Source organism: Patagioenas fasciata, chromosome 2 (assembly GCF_037038585.1).
Source record: "Patagioenas fasciata isolate bPatFas1 chromosome 2, bPatFas1.hap1, whole genome shotgun sequence".
Lineage (NCBI taxonomy): Eukaryota > Metazoa > Chordata > Aves > Columbiformes > Columbidae > Patagioenas > Patagioenas fasciata.
Window position 1 is genome coordinate 75,932,470 of NC_092521.1, and position 22,075 is coordinate 75,954,544.

At 38.6% G+C, this 22,075-nt stretch overlaps 1 protein-coding gene across 3 annotated transcripts in view; it reads left to right on the forward strand.

Annotated features, from left to right (window-relative positions):
- ADCY2 (adenylate cyclase 2) overlaps nucleotides 1–22,075 on the forward strand; it is a 224,471-nt gene that overhangs the window by 180,436 nt on the left and 21,960 nt on the right. For all 3 annotated transcript variants that reach the window (XM_071804444.1, XM_071804445.1, XM_065832081.2), the window contains 4 exons: nucleotides 3,986–4,123; nucleotides 12,944–13,063; nucleotides 19,050–19,234; nucleotides 20,691–20,775. In XM_071804444.1, the coding sequence (XP_071660545.1) occupies nucleotides 3,986–4,123; nucleotides 12,944–13,063; nucleotides 19,050–19,234; nucleotides 20,691–20,775 (528 nt within the window). The remainder of the gene's footprint in view (nucleotides 1–3,985; nucleotides 4,124–12,943; nucleotides 13,064–19,049; nucleotides 19,235–20,690; nucleotides 20,776–22,075) is intronic.

Below are 22,075 nucleotides of genomic sequence, written 5' to 3' on the forward strand. Positions count from 1 at the left end.
TTAAAGACCAAAGGGATCATCCCGTCCTATTCTGATTGACAAGAGGCTGTCAGTACAATGTCCCAGGTACAACCAGGAGTGAGGCTGAGTGCATATTCCCAGTAGGCCCACAGGCACATACCGTACACAGAGGACAACCACACAGATCCACAGAGAGAGCAGCGCTCTTGCAGCACCCACATGACAACAATTAGCACTCAACGTCAATGTGACCAACACTGATGGTCTAGATCCTGCTTTGTGGCTGACCAGGACTGCAGTTTGCTAGTGGAGTTCACATACAGCCTGACTGCCATCATCCACAGGCACACTCGCGTTTGTGGGTTGCTCAGCGTGGACTTTGTCAATTTAACATCCTTGCCCAGACTTTGCCCCCCTTACAGAATGACTGGATCAAACCTTGGATCACTTCAAATGCAGATCCCCTATTTACCAGACAGTCCAGCTTGAAGTTTCATGGAATCACAGAATGTTAGGGATTGGAAGGGACCTTGAAAGATCATCTAGTCCAATCCCCCTGCCAGAGTAGGAACACCTAGATGAGGTTACACAGGAATGTGTCCAGGCGGGTTTTGAATGTCTCCAGAGAAGGAGACTCCACAGCCCCCCTGGGCAGCCTGTTCCAGTGTACTGTCACCCTCACCATGAAGAATTTTCTTCTCAAATTTAAATGGAACCTCCTGTGTTCCAGTTTGCACCAATTACCCCTTGTCTTACCATTGCTTGTCACCGAGAAGAACCTGACTCCATCCTCGTGACACTCACTCTTTATATATTTATGAGGTCACCCCTCAGTCTCCTCTTCTCCAAGCTAAAGAGCCCCAGCTCCCTCAGCCTTTCCTCATAAGGGAGATGCTCTACTCCATCATCTTTGTGGCTCTACACTGGACTCTCTCCAGCAGTTCCCTGTCCTTCTTGACCTGAGGGGCCCAGAACTGGACACAATATTCCAGATGTAGTCTCACCAGGGCAGAGTAGAGGGGAAGGAAAACCTTTCTCCACCTACTAACCACCCCACTTCTAGTACACCCCAGGATGCCCTTGGCCTTCCTGGCCATACACACTCCCACACACACCTCATGGATCTCTCCAGGGACTGGTCTGAGACACTTCAGTTGCTGGCACCCAGGCCCTCAGTTGCCTCACTTCCCTCTAGTGGCTGGCACCCATCTTGTGCTTCTTGCCATCTAGTCCAGCATGAAGTTTGCTAGCATTTGCACACATACAGGCTCAGAATAAGGACTGTACTTACAGAGAGGACAGTTAGAGAAAGGATTTAATAAGAATATGCAGTAGACTTACTTAAGCAAATGTTTACATGCAGCCATTTCCTTTCATCCACTCTCTTCTCCATTTACCTATGCTTGCTCCTCCCTGATCCACATTAATGCCTCCCTTTACTCTCCTGTGTCACATCTCCTAAACATCATGTAAGTTTTCCACATACCCACAGTGTTTTACAAAATCCCAAGTTTCTCTCTGCAAAATCCCAAAGTTTCTCATATTGCAAAATTTTCTGCCTTGTGCCGGCGTACTATCTTTTTAGGGAGTAATTGCCCTTAGTCTGCAGGGCATCCTGGAACGGGACTTTCTTTTGTTGAGGCTTCTTGGTATGTTTCCCATCAAAAACCAAATCTGAAGCATTCTCCTTCAGTAGTCTTAGGAGCAGCAGATTCAATGGCTTCTGTTCTTCACTGATTTAGTTACTTTCATTCCACCATCTATCATTGTCCTTTCGATCATAACTAAGTCTTTGTGTTTGATTAGCCTTTAGTCAGATAACCTAAAACCAGTAAAAATCATAATAAAATGTATGTGCTTTAGGCCAGATAATTTATTCTCATAATTAGCTTCTTGTCTTGGAATTTCTCATCCTAAAGGCTCTGCTTGAACAGTATAACTTCCTGTAACATAATTCAGAAAGGAGAACATAATGTATTGGTTAATCAGTATAATTTTTTATCCATTTTAAATTCTTCATACCTTCTTGGAGTTCCTGCCTAGTTTTGTCCCTAATTCAACTTAAACTATTCCAGCTCCTCTAAACTTCCACGAAAATTACAGAATAATGTAGGTGAAGTTGTAGTAAAGCCTGTGTGCTGTAACAAAGGCGAAGTGTAGTGTAAGGCATGGTTTCATGGCTGTTTTAATTTGCCATAAATCCGTGCTCCCTGACTCATTAGGTTTTAGGCAGACTAGACAGATAACTGAATGATTCATTTTCACACAGATCCATTCCCTGCATCCAGTTGAACACTCCCCTTCTGGAGCAACAGCAGCAATCTAGGCTTAGTGCTTTCTACTTTATTGAAGTAGGAAGGATGACAAAAAATTTCTAAAATCTACACATGGGTTCAAATTATCTTAAAATTTGCTATGTACTTAGCGGTCCAGAACAAGGCTTGGACTTTCAGAAGGGCATTTGAGCAGGAGTTTGTTGCTCAAAAATGCAGGTCCTTTGGGTTTATGTGGGTTTTTATTATATGAGGGAGGAGTAATGTGTATATAAATTCTCTGTTTTTTTCCTTTGTCCATCCTTGAGAGTCTGATATTGTTTTGACCTTCCTCAAACTGACTTCATTCACTCCGAATCTGCCCAATACAGTATGCAAAATTTTTTTTCTTAAGAGGAAGCAATACATAAAAGGAGTGTTAGATATACAGTGGACTTGTCCAAATGGTGTGTAATTGGGAGAGAAATAGTTATGTGCAGCAAGACAAAGATCTTCATGTAAACCGCATTGCATATGTTGGGTAATAGTATAATTTAGCATAATGTGCAGTAGTTATTGAACCTGAACTAATAGATAAGTGCTGTAATTTAAGTCCTATATTTGGTAGTTTTTAGTGCTTGAGTTCTCACTTCAGAGACTTCCTGTGCTTGTGTGTCTGCTGATTGCTGTGGCTGGTGTCAAAAAATGTGTAAAGTGATCTCTGAACAATTTTAGTAAATAGAGAAAATGGGCTGATAAAAAGTGAATACATTTGTGGGACTGTCATGTTCCTTAACTTTTCATTGCCTTTTTTACAGAGGTTTCAGTATAGCTGAATTTGACATTTGGAAAGGGCACGAGATGCCTCTAGGCAGCATTATCTCCTCATTGCTAAAGTTTTGGGAAAATCAGTATTGATTGGATGTGCCACAAATTGTTGTTTATTCTGTGTGAGCATCTTGTTCCTCCAGGAACTATACGTATATGAATGGAGGCTATTGCAATGTGTTCTTGGAAGCACATTCAATGAGTCAGAGTTTTTTATTGTTGATTTTTGCCAGTATATAAGCAATATTTTCTGTTCACTAGATACTCTTTGTGTGAAATTCTAAGTCCAATTGTTCTATGAGATGCTTATTTGTTTTCTAGATTGTTTTAGGGTAGGTTGATTTTCTTTTCTGAGTTACCTTTCACTTAAAATAAATTATCAAAGAAGTCTCCAAACAAATGAAAGAAAAGCACAGAAACCCTGTTATTTTGTAGACTTGCAGGTGTGTATATATATATATATATTTATACAGCCTTTATCCTGTGTGAGGAGACCTCTGTCTTTCTGTCAAAGACTGTGAAGAGTCATTATTTACATTTTGAAGTTTCCAGAGCCTACTAAATATTGGTCTTTCAATTGTAGTGGAGGAAGTCAGTTTGTTTGTTTGTTATTTACCAATATTAGAGGTAATGACACTGTTGTCAACTCTGTATTTGCTGTTACTAATAACATGTATTGAATGTTTAATAAGGTAGTTGCAAATTAAAATTATTTAACAGAATTTATATTATGGCAGATATTGTAACTAAATTTGCATTTAGCTTCACGTATAATCATGATCTGTAACTCTTACGACAATATAATAGTTGAATACTTCTGTATGTTTCAAGATTAATGCTGCCCTCAATCTTAAACCTTCTTAGTTGTACCCTTTTTAATTGTAATTGTATATACTAAAACTGTTTTTGTTTTTTTTCTTCCTTTTTAAACTCTTTGTACTTAGCAATGCAGCAAGAAAGCATCAGCTTCATTGTTGTGGATCCTGAAATCATCTGGAATAATTGCAAACCGTCCTTGGCCACGGATCACTCTCACATTGACAACCACTGCTATAATATTAACTATGGCTGTATTCAACATGGTAAGGGGGAAAAGGATATATTTTCTTGTTTTTTGTTATTTTAAGATTTGTCGTTGTTCAGTATTTGCTTAGATGTTGAATTTATGGCCCATGACTATGCCAGGTCGCCATGATAATGATTACATGATAATGATTGCCAGACAGAAACATAAAGCAGAGCAACAGAAAACTTGAAGCATAATGGGGACCTCCGCAAACAGCATGCTCAACAAGAGGGCAGATCCTGGCTAGGTTTATTAAAGAAAAATGTAATTTATAAGTTAAATCCCATGTTTGAATTGTTGAATTCCATTACTCATTTATTAATTGCTTAGAAAAGGAGAGTATTGCTCAAAGATTGAAGTGCTTCCTCACACAGGGTGTGGAAAACTTTGTGCAAAACACACCAAACTTTATTCAGATTTTTGACACTCCTCTGCTGATCACAAAATGATCATAATTTATACATTATTGAATTTCACTTGCATGTCTGTCTTTTTTTTTTTTTTTTTTTTGAAAAAGGAAAAAAAATCAAAGTTAATTCAAAAGTACAGAACTACAGAGGGTTTACCTCTACTTGAGGCTTTCCAACCTCTACTTTGCTCTCATAATAGGGAAAACCTAAGTGATTCTAGTATTCTTTTTGTAACCATAGCAAATATAGAGCACATCTGTCATTAGTCTGCATAAAGCCTGAATCTTAATGTTCTCGTTTATTCTGAAATATATGTTTTGTTATGGAATGTGCAGTCTTTGGGATTCTTCTTTCCCCATGGTCTGAGCTTGATTTATCTATTTATAAACCCATAAAAATGGTCCAACTCAGTTCTGCATTAGCAACATGGGAACTGTAATGTTTAGGTAATATTTTCATTACAACATGAATGCATACATATTAGTCATATTGCAAATTAGTGAGATTTTCAGCTCAGTGCTTTTGAACTTACAACTCTAGTGCTTCCTCGAGTTATTGATACTTTTGTTACTTGAGGTTTATAAAGGACTTAAGGATTGATAAGACCCACACTTTTAATTTATTTTCCCATATTTCAGGGGACCCTTAGTCAATCATTTATTACAGTAAGCACTAAACTTGCCAGAACGATGTAGTGGTGTAATGTGGGCTTTTAAATGTGACCACTTGACATTTCTGGTAGAACCTTCCCTCCATTTTTTCTATTAAATGATCCTAGTAATGTATTTTTGTTTGTTTTCTTTCCAGGAAAGTAGATTTTTTTTTTTTTTTTTAAAGAAAAACGATAGACTCAAAACTAATTTCATGTTCAAGAATTTAAATTTCAGCTAATTCAATTTGGTGTTTAATGCTGGCAGAGGAAAAACTCAAAGAAGCAGTGACTGGAAAATGAGAAAATAAGTTCACTTTTTAGTGGTGAAGGCAGGTAGCAAAGGGAACAAATTATTTTCAAAAACTGTTGATTCTCCATCACTTCTTGTCCTCAGCTAAAGACTATATGCCTTTATGAAAGACAAACTTTAGCCAAGCAAAAGTTATTTGGCATACTAAAGGACTAAACCCTGAGATGGAGTCACTTGCAAAATGTAGGTCAAATTAGACTCTCTTAACTCTGTAAGTGTATAAAAAGAAATTAAATAACCTACTTGGGTTTAAAGTATACTTTGAGTTAGAGGTTGTGCAACCATATAGTTATCTAGTAAATGAAAAAGTACAAAAGAAGATATGGTCAGCAATTGTTTTTTCCTTAGTTCCTTAGTTCTACTACTGTGTACAGCTCACTTGAGATTTGGCCTTCAACTACTAGAAGACATTTTAGCAAAAAATGAGTTGTTCAGTACATCATTGTTAGAAAAAGTTTTAAATTTTATTTGTTCAAGTCCATTTGCATGTGGACTGAATTAAGAGGCTGTATTTTAAAGTTTTTCTGCTTTACCGGTAATGACTGCAGTAATACAAATAATCATGTTCCATGATATTCATGAGATGATAATTTTAAGTACAATTCCCACCTTGAAACTAAACCTTAATAGTTTGACTAGCAAAAATGACTTTAAATGTGATTGTGAAATTTACATTTCCTTAATATTAATAGCAAATTGTGGGAGAGACTCTGAAGTATCATTATTATATCTCCAAGCAACATGTACTTAATAGCAGAGTCCATTAACTGCATTTATTTCCATGAACTCTTTCAGTAGAAAAAGGCAAAATGTAGCCATTAAGATTTAATGGAGATAAAAAATGTCTAACCATCCCACACCTAATAAATCATAATTAAGCCCAAAATGTCAAATAAAACTTGGTCTTTATGGTCAAGGGACATTTAAAAAGGGTGGGGAGGTGCAATTTTATTTCAAATTAGATATTTCATCAGACATCTGAATCTGGTCTTCACGTTTGAGAGGTGTATATAGTCATGATCAGTGGAGGGAAATGAAAAAACAGCTAATGTGACATGAGAGGAGGGGGTGACTAATGCTCCTTCCACTGAGCATTAGGTCTAGTGCCATATATAGAGTAGGGCAACAATCCATGGCGGAGGAAAAATGTTTTTATGAAGCTCAGCTGTGTTAAGCCAAACATGAGAAAGCATCTTGCAGGGAACAACCCAGACATCTCAGATAGATGGCAGGACTGCATGACTGCAAAGGGTCGACTCTTGGAAGCTGAACGAATGATTGTATATGATACAGTAAATGATTGTGTCTCACCACCCTCTGGGATTCATGTCATCCCAGGGAACATGGCATGGTGAAAGAGCCTTGGAAGAGCTCCTTGTTTCAGTGACTTCTGCATTAAACGCATGAATCGTTTTCTTGGCACAGAAACAGGATCTCAGGGCTATACTGTCCCAGGAAGGTGCCCTGACCACCAGCTTTCAGAGTCAGGTTGTTACTTGCTTTCCTGTCTTTCATCCAGTGAATTTTGAACAACTGGACTATTTCCTTTGAAACACGTGTCTTTAGAAACATGAGGACTGACAGGTTTGAATATTTTCGCTTCATTACTTAATGTACATTTGTGAGCATGAGCTGCCTTAAATTACGCAAGTATTGCCCCCATATATTTCTCCCTTTAGTTGTGGCTGATATCCTGTATTTTAATAATGACGAATAATTAAGCCCTGCTTTCATTCTCATAGTAAAAAGTTGGTTTCTTTAGCATACCTTCCTTCTGGTGTATCTGTTGATACAGCTGTTGACCCTGTTCAGTTCTGTATTTTTAACAGACAAGCTCTTTGGCAGATACAATCTAATTATTTGTCTCCACAGTGCCTAGCACACTGAAGACCCTATTTTGAAGGGCGCCTAATGCATTTCTGTTAAGAACAATAAATGGACACTGCCTAGAGCTCGACCTGGCTCAGGAGTTGGAAAGGAAATGCACAGGTCCACTCATGTCATGGGAGCTTTGAACCAGGCAGTTGCTTGCCATTTCACATTGCCTGTATAGGGACGCTGTGACTTGAATACATGAAGACAGATAGATGGTTACACATTTTCACTTGGCACACAAACTTTTATCATAAAGGAAATTAAATTATTGAGCAGCTTGAATTTGGTAAGTTTGACTATTAACAAGAGACACACCACAGGACAGCAAATATATAATAACATAGATGTATGAGCACTTTAAAGCTAAGAAGTCTTGTACAAACCCACAGACAAAATGCTCTAAAAATCCTATTCAATGCAGTGCAGTACTCTCTGGATCGTCATCCTCATTTCCCAACTTACCAATGTCTCAACATCACCTCTTGTTTGCTCAAAAATGCTTAATAGCCTAGTTAGGTACTTAGCATTCCAGGCTCTCATAAACTTCTGTTTATTAGCTTGTGAAGATGAGGAATTATACCAGAATTTGGGATTCTCCATAATATTCTTGGGGTATTCATGTGGGAAACTGAGGATAACTTCCTGACTCGGCTGCCAGACCATCTGTCATTTTTCAAAGGAAGCAGTGATATGCATTTTGAGAAGAAAGTTCTCCTAAGCCACATGGATATAGGAAGAGTTGGTAGATTTTTTTAAAAATTTTGTTCAAAAAGAAGTCCTCTGTCTTTATCTTAGAGGTTCAAACCAAAGAGCAATACCGAACAAAAGCATCATTGCTTCAATTTTTTGTGTTAAGGAAAATGTAAATTCTGTGGTTCAACCAATCATATCAGACTTGCATGCTTTTGCCATACTTAAAAGTATACTCTTCTCCTTCTGTGTTTTGCTGAACAGAAGAGTAGGGCACAAACAACTTTGTTTACAACAGCACTATATAAACTGTAGACTACTGTGACTTGAGGAGATTGCATAGCTCTTTTTAAAAGGCAGAAAATTAATTTCAAGTATAGTTGTATGTTCATATGAGACAAGGATGTAGTGAGGAGAGAGAGGGATGGTGACAAAGATGATTTTTGTACTTTATAGTCTTCACATGTCCATTTCCAGTGTAATTTTTTGTAATAAGAAAAACGATGATGGGATCAAATGAAGCATACACTGTAAATTGAGTTGTGCCGCATTTATTGGTAGCATGCCAGACCTTTGGGTTTGCTGTTGGTGTGTTTCCATTGATTAAGCGCAGCCTCTGTTCTGGAACTGCTGATCCTGGAGCACCTGCTCCCTAAAGAGCTTTCCTCTGGGCTGTGAGGTTTCTTGCTGGTGTGCAAAAGCACACCTGTTAGTGCTCTGAAGGTAGCCTACACCTTCTTTTTGTGCAGAAAGTGACAGTAGTGTTTGTCTTTACAGATGTCTACTGCATGACTTTTACCTTTTACTCTGTCATTCAGCAGTTCAGTGGAGGGCTATTTCCCAGCTCTCTCCCTCCTGCCCACCTGTCACAGGGTCAACCCATTCACATACTGACTACTTAAATTCTATTATTTATTCCATAATTGTTTAATTTGGTGTGCATTTGATTACTGCATTTAATATTAAATTCTGCCACCTTTACTTCTTAGTGGGATGGTATTTTATGCACATTAACGTGGAAAACAGCAAGCTCACTTGCTTAGTAAAGTGAGACGCAACCCATTCGACTTGGCCACGTTTACAGGCTATATGACCACGTTAATTGTGAAGCCTTGGTTCTGGTGCCTTGTGAATTGTAGAGAAGGGTTGAAAGTACCTCCATGAGAAATTTGTCTTTGTTCTCAGTAAATCTAAACCAGTGTATTAAGTAGTCTTGTCCTAATTCTTGGTCAGACAAGAAGGGAGATGCACTCATTTCCTTATCCTATGTTTCTGGGGGAGGATCTGTCACCACATGGTTCCTACAGCAGCACAGCAGGTATTTTCATCATGTGAGGCAAAAAACTCACAACTGAAGATTACAGATTAAAGGAACAGAACAGAAGAAAAAGCTGTTAGAATATACGAAGTTAAAATGAGAATTTAATGGTAGTGTGCTCAGATGTTCCCTGGCAAACACTGGTATTCATAAAAAATATTGCTTTCATTTGAGTCATTTGAGTAGGTGTGACTGCTTAGTAGGACTGAGCTGTCTCTTACAAAAAAATACTATGTTGAAGAACAATATATATCTTCAAAGCGTGATAGCAGATGTAGATAACTGATGAGAGACAAGAAAGACAAGTACAAACACATCATTCAGAAGTAAGTGTTGTTTGACTCATGGGAAATGACAACATTTCCATTATCCTTTTTTTTTTCTTTCTATGTTTATTTATGTATTCATAGGTATGCCACATTTCATATAGCATTCTGTGTATACAGGCAACATTTATAGGTCAGAAATGCCCTAGACAAACCTCAAAGACAAAATTAAAATGCTTTAATATAAATGAACATATATAAATATCTATACATGTATATCTATATATAATATAATTGCATTTGAGTTCTTCATGGTATATAATCTTTTGCTCTGTGGACATGCACAAGATGGGATTCTGAAACTAAATACAGTTATTTCGTATTTGCAAAAAAAGTATATGCACTATTAGTGGGATGATGGAGTCTTTGCTTGGCAAATGACCTGGTTAACAACATCTGTTAACATGATAATGTCAGTGTAAATAGTTGAGGAGAAGGGAGACTAAATACTTCAGGCTGTCTGGAGGGCATTTTCCCAAACCTCTTCCTGTTAAAGAGGACATCCAGCATCAGCTGGGTTAAACAGAAACCAAGGCACTTTGAAGGGAATTTGAAGCAAAGAAGGCAATAATGTGAGGAAAAAATTACAAAAGAAGCATGGAAATGCATAACAGGGGGCAGAGATCTGTAAGCAGAAACAGCTGACTGTCAAAACCAAGTTTGACACTGCCATAAGTCGCCCCCCTGGCGCCACACCTCCACCTTGGCCAGTGAGAACAGCCTCCCTGTCAGCCCCATGACCCTGCTTTGCGGCTGGTGGGGCAGCAGTGGGGCTGCGGCAGGCAGGGACCCACACCTGAGGTGTGCCTGTGTGCATGGACTTGTGGGGCGCTTTCTCACCAGCTTGTGGATTAACAATGCACAGGGAGCCATGCAGGCACACACGAAGCTGGAACACCCGCATCTCCTTACAGGAGTGTGCGAGCAGGGTGACGCATGATCCCAGAAGAGGGAGTGTGTTTATTTAACCCACGCGTCCAGTGAGAAGGGACGGATGTGCGTATAACTCTGTGCATCATTAGAGCTCTTTGGGCTCAGCTACAGAAGGGTGCTTCAAAATGTGTAGGTCTTTATTGACATTTTGTAGGGTCTGGTATTGTGATTTATGTCATATTACTGATACAGATTCTGAATGTATCATTCACTGATTGTGGGTTAATTATGTGTAGTTGCACATAAACAGTCAGAGAAGCCTGTTTGTAAAGGAAAACAACCTGAAAATGCAACTGTACAAACAAAGGTGAGCCCATTCTGCATGTTATTCCAGAGGCTGTGCCAAGTTCTTTTGAAACAGTCTTGCTAACAGATGGTGTATCGATCCCCTTCGCAAGTGCATAACCCGTCCTGCTTCTGTTGAAAGGGTGTTACGTTGATAACCGTTTCAAACCATTCTCAGCAGAGCCACAAAACATATAAAGGGGCAATGACCACGGGTGGTAGCTTGGCAGGTTGAATAGTTTAAAAAAAAAAAAAAAAGAAAGAAAGAAAAAAAAAATCACTATGCAGATAGTACAGCACTGGGACATGTGGGGTCTCCACCCTGGGAAGTTTTCGGCACTTGGCTACACAAGCTATGGCTGACCAGATCCAGATTTGGTTAGTCTGAGTGAACCGAGCAGTTTTTCTCTAGGGCAGCAGGTACAGTTGGAGATCGGGGAAAGAAATTTAGAGATTGGTTACATACTGGCTATGTGCAGAGAGCAGGTGAGAGGGAGGCAACCTGTGGAGCTCCGCAGTGGTCAGCATGGGATGGGTTTTCATGCGCAGTGTATGAGAGGTACTGTGAAATTTGCTGATGAAATTAAGGTGACAGGCAATGTCTGTGAAGGAAGGCTTGGGATTTTAGAAAGGAAGAAGTCAGCTGAGGATTCGAGTGAAAGAACTAGGATGAAATTTAGTACAAAGTGCAAGATTATGGTTAGTATGACAGACCAGTGACAAGAAATTCTGATACAAGTTGGAAGCTCATCAGGTAAAGATGGGATGAGTTCAGGTTTTTGATTACTTATGTGGTTTAATGACAACTCAGCTGAATCACAATAACCATCCATGTGACTGCTCTTAACTCACAATGTAAGTATAAACCACATTGCACTAAGTGAGCCCCGAGGAAGAAAAACTACCTCACATTTGCTGAGCATGATGTTAGTGGTTGGGATTATGACAATGTTCAGCAACGTGTTCAGCTGCTATAACTTCATGATCTGCCTGAGCCTCACTTGCATGAGGTCTGGTGAGGTATGGTTTTGCAGCTACAAGCAAGGGAGCTATCATTCTAGGATGTATGAGAACATATTTTATGTAGAATTAGTATTAATGATATTGCAAAACTCGGATAAAATCTGGGAAGTGTGTTTTCGGTTTTGGTCACTCAGAAGATTGAACTGAAAGATGTACAGAGGGTGACTACTAGAATGATTAGGGGAAAGAAAAGCTTCTTCGGCGGAGAAACTATAAAAACATAGATTGCTGAGCATAGTGAAGGCTGAGATAGCATTAAATATTGGCAATGTAAATACTAGGGAGAGAAAGGAGCTATCTGAAAGCTAGAGAAAGAGATTATCATGAAAATTTAAAAAAAAAAAAACAAACAAAACAAAACATGGGAACTGGCCGTGAATACTGGTTAAACCTAGAAACAATTTAAGTGGTGAGATTCAAAGCAGTGGAATTAATGTAGTCAAATCTAACTCATTGAGAAAGCACTAGATGAATACAGCAAAGGGTAGTGTATGATAGTGGCTACCTGTGACATCAACTGGCTGAATTTGATGACCCACGAGATACTGGTTGTGCTCTTCTGTTTCAATAACATTAGTACCAATATTATCATTATTATTATTATTATGAGGAGGATTACATCTGTGTAAATCAACTTCAGTAAAGACTTCTTATTCTTTCTTTGATTCTTCCTGTATTTCAATAGGAGGTTCAATTGAGGTAAACCCAGGAATTATTCATATTGAATTTATTTCATGATTGTGAGTTTCTGAGATATGGAAGTAACATAGCAAAGAGACATTTGTCTTTTATTCAAATGGAAGGTGTCACATGAAGGTTAACAAAGTTGGTTTTGTCTGAGCATGCAGGAACAAGCAATCAAGTGATGTCTTTTCCCCTCTTCTATTTCAATTTGCAGTGAAATACCAAAGTTAAATTATTACTGGCAAGGCTTTCTCTACTTCTCCAATTTCTTTTCTCTATTTTGACTTTAAACATCGACAAGCTGATGGATTATCTGTTGTTTTTCTCTAGTTTTTCCTGGATAATGCTGTGAAACCTTTTCCCTCAGTTCTTAATTCGTCAAATGCAAGTTTTCCTAATTCAAGTAATCAGACACGGTGGTGTTTACAAAACAACTGTTTTTTCCTACCGGTAAGTTCATTTTACATTTCTTTGTTTGTTTTCAACAATTACACTCAATTGACTGTTGCTGGATCTGCTTGAAGTTAAACACCCACCATTTTTTTAAGACTACAGCAAAAGCTTGATTTTTTTTTCAGTCACCTGCAAGTGCATTTGAAGGAAGTGGGAAGTCAGAGGAGACTAGTGCTTCTGAAAATATAGATTTTAATGAATGTCAGATTAAAAAGCAGGAAACAGACTGGTAACTAAGAAGCCTAGCTCACCCATGCCAACAAATGGGTATTATAAGATATCAGGAGAACACACAGCAGCTGCAAAGCAAACTGTGGAGTGAAAGCTACACATCACTGTCAGTGAAAAAAGCAGGTTGGTCTGCAGATGGGTTTTACAAGCACCAGTGGTGGACCTGAAAATATTCACCACTTCCATCATTGACCTGGCAGTAAATGTGAAAACTCTGGTTCCCACACTGCTGTTATTGCATATTTGCTGAAGAGGTGGGGTGAGGGAGGGGAAATACAACACTTGTGTTCCGTTATACAAACTGTTTAAAAGATCTGAAGTGATTTGAAGATCTCTTAGTGTGAACAAAAGCACAGCGGTACAGGCAAGAAGAGTGGGAAGGACATTCCTACAAAAAGGGAAACTGTATCCATGAGAGGAGTGATTCTTAAAGGGATTGCAAAAGACCTGCAGTTGAACATAAGCTGTATATTATGCCAAAATAGGGAAATAGTCTTTGGATGAATAAGCAGAAAACAGTGAGAGGAAGAGAGATTATTTTACCTCTGTGCAGAATTGATGAGACCAGTACCAAAACAGTGCTTGCTGATTTCCACACAGTATGTTTTACATGAAACAGCTATTCACTATGTCAAGCTGAACAATCTTAGACACACACAAAAGCAAGACGTTAATCATGCATATAAGTCTCCTGGAAAAAAAAAGAATAATAAACAATGTTGCAGTAGCTGAAGCACTTATGAACTTTCAGCATCTCTGTGCGAAAGTCACAGCAGAGCATGAGTTTCTGTTTATCATTTTTGAATTTAGCTGACTAAATACCGCCAGGCATGGGCAGGGGCCTATGTCTTCTTTTGCATCTGACATCAACTTACCCTCATTGTCAAAGAAGTGATGCAGTCCTTCTCCCAGCCTCTGCATATCTTCACACTCACAAGCACACAGGAATAAATTGTTCCGATACTTATTTATATTTCTTTGCTTTTTTAGTTAGGAGGTTTTCTAGTAATCTTTTAAAATATAATTCTTGTTATAGTTTTGAACATCTTGAAAGGTTTTTTTGCTTTCCTTTTTACCAGTAAGCTCTCCAACCAGCATCTGAAGGATACAACTTTCATAAATTATACTTACTATGATTCAATCTGCTGTTTTTAAAAAAAAAATTGTGTGTTTTTTCCTTTGTTTTCCCATGTATAATCAAGATGTTTGTCAGCACTTGATGTGATTGGTACATTTCTAACAATTAGTGGTTTATAGATTTTAAACTTTTAAAATGCATTTTTTCATCAAAGAAACTTTGATAAATTGGCACAAAAATCCTATTAAAATGTCACTTTTGATAATAATAAATTAAAAGGTTAGGTTGGCTAAAGTGTTGAAGCACTTTTTCCCTAATTTTTTTATTAAACAGCTCTCAGATGCACATCATTTCAATCCTCAGCCACTGCATAACTTCTAGCTAGAAAAAGCTATAAATGCCTTTTGAGTTACTACTTTTGTTTGTTTGGCTCTTTGTTTTTATTTTTTAATCTGGAAATAAAAATATTCTCTTTTTATTGAATGAGATACTGAATACTTAAACTGACGAATCTTTGTTTTCTTAAATTAAAAATCCAATATTTTGAATCTGTGTGTTAGCTTTAAGCTTTTTTAATATAGGTAAACTCCCTGTGAGCTGTGATAGTGGACCTGACATATCTATTGAATATGTCATCTAAAATGAATGAATAAGAGATTTTTGAATTATTTCAGCCTCAAGAGAATTTAGTTCATTTTGAAGCATACTGATTGATTCTCTCCCTCCTCCATCTCAAAAAATAACTTTTCTGAGTTGTATTGCTTGCTTTCTCGGTCTTTTTAAAGACTTAGAAAAGATTACACAGTAAGTTTTAGAGACTTTGCTTGTGTTTATTTGTTCAGTTTTGCTATTATGCTTCTGTAGTTTCCTTGTAATAGAAGTTAGGCCTGGGAGATTTCAAGTCGTGCATACCTCTTCCTGTGATAAAATACAGTGTGGTATCAGTGCTGCCATCCCCACATGTTAAATAAATAAAAGGCATAATACAGACTTGTAAAAGATGCAGTTTTGGAATACGCTTTATTTGACTAGGGAATTCCAAAATTACTTTCTTCTCAAGTTTTTCTCCATAGACATATTGGAGCAGAATCCCTTTTTACTTTAGTAGAGGTCTGTATAACCACAGAACTGTCAGTCTTAAATGTTAAGAGCAGAGACCAAATGCACCAGGCTGGAGATAAGATGCTAAGGGTCTAGTGCACTGGTGCAAGGCACTGGGCCTATGATCCCTGCAGGAGAGGCACTCAGACTCTGTAAGGTATTGTTTAAAATACCTTTTATTAGAGCTAGCACAGGAAGAAAAAAGAGGGTAGATGCATCCCTTCAGATACTGGGAACTCTGAATCATCCAGCATTGGATGGCCCTTCAGTCAGGGACAGCACGTGGTGCCAATTGCATCTGTGGAGAGGTTACCCAGCATTTTCCTCTTTTGAGCCCTTACAGGATTTTCTGAAAAAGAAACATTCCTATTCATTATTTCTGCTGTCAGACAAAAGCAACGTCCATGAGAGCTTGTTGCTGCACTATTAGATGAAGTCAAGGCCACACAGGTGGCAAAACCAGTGCTACCAAGCGGGAGCCGCCTGCAGGCTGCTCGGTTGCAGGAGGCTGGCAGAGCTGGCTGAGGGTGTCTCACAGCCAAGGGGCATGCCGAGCACAGCATGGACCCGCGGCTGCTTGGCTTCACTGCCGTGTGAGCTGCTAACCCATCAGTGTGCCATGATATTTCGATCATAGAGTCATTTCAGTTGGAAAAGACTCTCAGGATCATTGAATCCAACCATAACCTAACTCTAGCACTAAACCATGTCCCAAAGAACCTCGTCTAAACACCTTTTAAACAGCTCCAGTGATGGTGACTCCACTGCTTCCCTGGGCAGCCTGTTCCGATGCCTGACAACCCTTTCTGGGAAGAATTTTTTCATAATATCCAATCTAAACTTCCCCCAGCACAACTTGAGGCGATTTCCTCTTGTCCCATCACTTGCTACTTGGGAGAAGAGACCAACACCCTCCATGCTACAACCTCCTTTCAGGCAGTTGTAGACAGCGATAAGGTCTCCCCTCAGCCTCCTTTTCTCCAGGCTAAACAGCCCCAGTTCCCTCAGCTGCTCCTCACAAGACTTGTGCTCCAGGCCCCTCATCAGCTTCATCGCCCTCCTCTACACTTTCTCCAGCACCTCAATGTCCTTCTTATGATGAGGGGCCCAAAACTGAACACAGGACTCAAGGTGCAACCTCACCAGCAACAAGTACAGTGGCACAATCAGAGTCACTACAAAGGATTGGTATCTCTGCAACTCTCTGCCTTGGAAAAAGCCTCAGTGCCTGTGTAGTCTGAGCTCTTCTTATTCTTCAGTAGGTTGTAGACAGGTGTAGGATGAACAAACCTGAAAGGGGTCTTTACTAAGAAACAAGCCCAGTATACCTGCACACAAAAGCTGTGATTTTACCCAGCTAGACATTTTTTCCCTCTGTAGGACAGTCCATGTTCATTTGATGAACTGAGAGCAGAACGCTAGGCCCAGGAGGCCGGTTGCCGTTTGTCTGACAGCTTGCAATTTTTGTGCTTTGACAAAGACCAGAGTTCTCATGCTATACATGTGGCAGTAATTCCACCAGTCCTGATTTACTGTATGGCTGCTTTGACTGTTCTTCACCAGATTGTCACTGTTTTTCCAGTGTCTTGCCTGCTTTGTAGCTGCATGCATCCTTCTGAGACACTAGTTAGAATGCCAGTTACCTTTATTCCTCTACAGTCTATCTTTTGAAGCATTTCGTCTTGCAGTTCTTTCTTTGATTTTTTTTTCTAAGCCCTTTTGGATTAGTGTGAAAAGATGAAAGAGTAAGAGAAGGATTTAAGCTACAACACTTGAAGTGTATACTAAAATTTACAAATTCTTTTATTAAAAGGCTGAAATTTCAGTTCCTTTGACACAAATTAAAAAATTCATTTGCAGTGTTGAGCAGTCAGAAACAATAACCTTGAATAGCCTTGAAGTTACAGTTGGTAAAAGGTTTATTTAAGGTGGCATTTTCAAAAGAAAAAACTTCATAACCTGGTGTGGCTGTTCAAGCAGAGTTGCTTGCAGACTCATTTCCAGATCTGCTTGTTGATTAACGGAATCTGGCATTGCAATACACAATACTGGAGTATGCATTCTTATATGTGTGGCTGTGCCCCTCTTCTCTAATCCATCAACCCTTATCTGAAATTTTAGCTGAAATTTTCAATCTAGTCTACATATTCCTATGGAACGCTAACAGAAACAGTCTATTCCACTTCAGAGTTTCTTGGTCTTTGTCAAACTGCATTCAGTTGTGGATTCAAGACTGCCTGTTATTTGTTTGTTTCTTTTTGGAAAACTGATTTCACAAGTAGAATGCCTTACAAAGTAAAAAAGGGATGCTGCTTTTATGTGACGCTGGAGTGTAACCTCCTGTGGAATGCAACCATCAGAAGTTTTATTTTTGGAGATTCTGAATGGTAGTTCATTCTATTTCTTACTTGAAGCAGATCTGCAAGAAAATTACGGTAACAGCAGACACTGAGACAGCAGATCAATTCTGTCTGATGGGTGCTGTGAAAATTATTCTTCTTAGTGATCCTCCAAACTTAGTATACAGTGATTCAGGTTCTGTCAAAAGTGCTGCCGTCAACAAGTCAACAGTAGTCTGAAAATAGCATATCTAGAAATAGAATGCTTTGTAGTTTCAGAAAAGATAACTTTCTTACCAGGTGCAGGACTGTAATTTTCAGGAAGCGTCTTTGGCAAAGGTGCTGTGTGTTACAGACTAAGATAATGATTCTACTGAGAATGTATTGTTCCTGTTTTAGCATTAGTTTTGATGCCCTAGTCCATTTCCAGAAAGTAACCAGAGAAAATATTTTTCCAGGAATTTAACTTCAACCATACGTATTTTTGTTGTTATATATGACACAGAGAAGAAAAGGGTTTGTTAACATTGAGTGTGTTCTTGTATAGTCATAACTGAAGAAGATTTGACAGAAGGATTTTTTTATATTTATATTAAGCATAGACCATGTTAATAATCTTGTATTTTTCATATCTTAGCTGTATTTCTAGAATTTGTAAAATTGCTTACCTATGAGGTTTGTAACAACTGTTTATTGCCTCCATTTATAAATACTGCAAATATAGGCAATGAAATTGTTGTTTCCAGATCCTTAGACATTTTACCTTGACACTTATTCTAATAATACATACAAGGTAGTTATTGAACTCATGCGTGAAAACAGTCCAGGGGCACAGGAATAAATCTTTGTGGGTCTGCTGGCACTAGACTCTTGCATTACACTTCAACACCAGCAGTGGTGTCCCGTGAATAGGTGCTCCTCACTACTGCAGATGACTACATCAAAAGTTAAAAAGGGTGAATATTAGGCAGCAAAAATTAGGAGCATAATCTGGATTCTACTGAGTTTCAAGTGAATGGGAGCCTAGTAAAAAAAAATGTTCTACTTTATGAAGTACCAACATCTGGTTGTTACTGACTATTTGTAAACCATAATGTCCCAGCTTGTGATATATTCTATGCTTAAGTGGTCAGTCAACAATTTGTTTTTTAACTAGCTTGAGCATTTTATTATGTATGATCTCCTACTCAAGAGCCAAGTTCTAAATATTTTCTATTTGATTTTTCTTTGCCAGTATTTTATATACAGCTGCATATTAGGGCTCATTTCCTGCTCTGTTTTCCTGAGGATAAATTATGAGTTGAAAATGGTGATAATGTTGATTGCATTGGTGGGCTACAATGTTATTCTTCTGCACACTCATGGGCCCATACTGGATGACTACAGCAAATTCATGTATGCAATGGCACCTCTTAGAAGGTAAGTGGATAACTCTAGTCCTTCTGAAATTAGTAGAAGTTAAATACTACCTTTGGCAGTTCTTATGTCATGGAACAGATATTTTTTCTATGTCTTTGGCTATATGAACTACAAGTCACAACTTAAAATCATTGTCATGTTGGAGTTAAATGATTTAATGTCACAGCTCAGAGCATTAGAATAAAATAAACAAGGCTGGGCAAGGTGTTTAAATCACATACTATGGAAAATAGAGTATGGTTCAATTTGCATTTTTATAATTAAGAAGAAGTCATCATTAAGCTTGTTAAGGCCTAAGGCTGAACATAATTAAGGCTGCTGAAGCATAATTGCTGCAAGCCAAAGAAAATCAACTTCTTCAGAACTAGTACATTGTCTTTAAACTTCACAAATGCATTCCTAGGTATTGAAAAATCAGGAGAGAAACAGTTGGGATTTTTTTTGGTGTGCTTGCAAATTCGTGTGTTAAATTTTCAGTGACACTGCTGAAACCTTTGTTATAGGTGATAATACATAAGACCAAAATTATGACTCTAAGTATTACTGTGTAAAATAATTTTTGGACAGTTGTAATTTTTACCTGATTTTCAAAACAAAGAGGTGATTCTCTTCTATGTCGGCTGAGTGTGCAGTGGATATGCCACAACAGAAAAACTGAACAGTGTTTCAGTATTGTTATTCCTGTACTGTAAACTGCTCGATTTAAAAAAAAAAAAAAAATGTATTTGCTTCCTTTGCCCTTAAATCTAAGGATTAAATGAACCAGACACAGGTCTTTGTTTCTTTTGCATTAGTGGAAAGGATATCTGTGTGATGGAGAACTACGGAACAGGTTAGATTGAGCACGTGCTTCTGGTAGCCCTGATTTTGCCAGTCAAGTCATGTGCCTGTTGGTGTTCTTCCTAAATCTCAAGGTTCTTCTTTCAGTGGTATCAGTAGGAGATTGCTGGTGTGAACTATTTCCCGTTACCTCTAGTATCTTTTCCCAAAGCAGAGTTTTATTAAACTCTGTACAAGATCTAGTTTGTGCCTCCTGTGATTCTGAGGTGAAAAGGTATTTTGGGAGTTTCTGTTTCTTCCCATTCCTTGGATACAGGCAAAATCTCCATTATGGAAGTAGTGTTATTACATAAAAACAAAATCTCTTTTTTATCTGCCTGTATAGAATAAGCACCAAATGCTCTCCTTTTGAAAGCAAACATGGATATTATTTTTCCTAAATCCTCATCTTATTACTGAACTTCAAAATGTAGGCACATTTGCACATAATGTAGTAGAAGCAATTAAAGCTACATAATAAAAATAATAATATTTCATCAAATATTAAAGCACATCTTATTTAAATGGTCTTAGTTTACATACTAGAAAGTCAGATAAATTGTAATCGTATTCTCGTGCAAAAGTAATTTTGTTCTAACTTTGAGCAGCCTGCTTTACTTATGTTTTTATTTTATAGGCCAGGAATACTGAAAGACCTGAAGACAATGGGCTCAATTTCTTTGTTTATATTCTTCGTCACATTACTGGTTTTGGGCAGACAGGTAAGATGCACACTTCTCTTCGTCTTTACCAGTGGGCACAATGCAGCCTGCCACCTTCCCAAACATTTTTTAGATTTTCTGACGAACACCTTTGTTCCGTTCTACCCCACACCCTTGCAAAGGAGTGTCAGAAGCATCTAAAAATCTATTTTTCCGTATTACCTTCCAATATGCCCCTAAAACTCACCAATAACTGTCATTGAGACTGTAGACATTATACTGATAGTGTGCTGTGACTATTGCTTGTCATGCTGACCAATATTGTCTCATAGCTTCCTAGTGTGCTCCCATCTGTCTTCATCCATCTGCTGTCTCCCTAGTTGCTTAATTACAAGCTATTTTCTTCACAGTTATTACTTTTTTATGCAGATGCAAAAACAATGTAGCACACACACACACAAGTGTACCACATGCCAAGGCTACAGTTGCACTAAAACTATGAGCCAACAGGAAACCACCCTTTTCATTACCCAGTTGTGCTTTTTCAGTACAAGTGTGATGTCAGTGGTCTTACCCTTTACAAAGTTGAGGGCAGATGCAAGGGCAGTTCTTTCTATAATTCCTTGGGTCTGTCCATGGTCCATGGCTGAAAACCGCAATCCCAGGCCATTAGGTGATCTCCAGAGGCCTCTTCAAGCCCTAACCATTCTGTGATTGTGACTCTGTGTGCCAGGAAGGATGCAGCGTGCAACAGAGGGCTCTGAGCTGGAACAGGCAATCCATGTGAGGTCTCATGAACAGCCGCTACCCACATAGCCTTCAGCCTGGGAGGGATCTTACCCCAGACTGTCTTTAAATCACTCAGTTACATTACAATTCCCTGAAACATAATGACTGGCATTTAAATTGCCAAGCAGGCCTTGCAGGTTACTAGGCAAAAAATTCTTATCTGACAGACTCTTCAGTATTTGCTGTAGTGAGGAACATCCTTCCTGAGTTAGAAATAACATTCTTCATCTGCCTTGCTGCCAGCACTGTACTAGAGTTTGCTTATTTGATGACAGTAGCAGAGAGTGGGGCTGGAGCACAGCCACTTCCACTCGGAAAGTGGAATAAATATTTCATCGCACCCCTTGAGAACCTTGAGTCCCTGTCAACCACAGTGTCAGATGGAGGCGGTGGGTGCAACACCAAGACCAAAGGAGAGATGGAACATCATCTTCATTAGTCAAAAAGAGTATTTCTTTGTGAGTTCAGTCACGTGAACAGGAAAGTTTGTTTTGCATACAATAACAGTGTGTGTGTGTTGTTCCCTGTCACACCAACTGAAAAATGATCCTGTAATGGAAAAAGTCTGTTT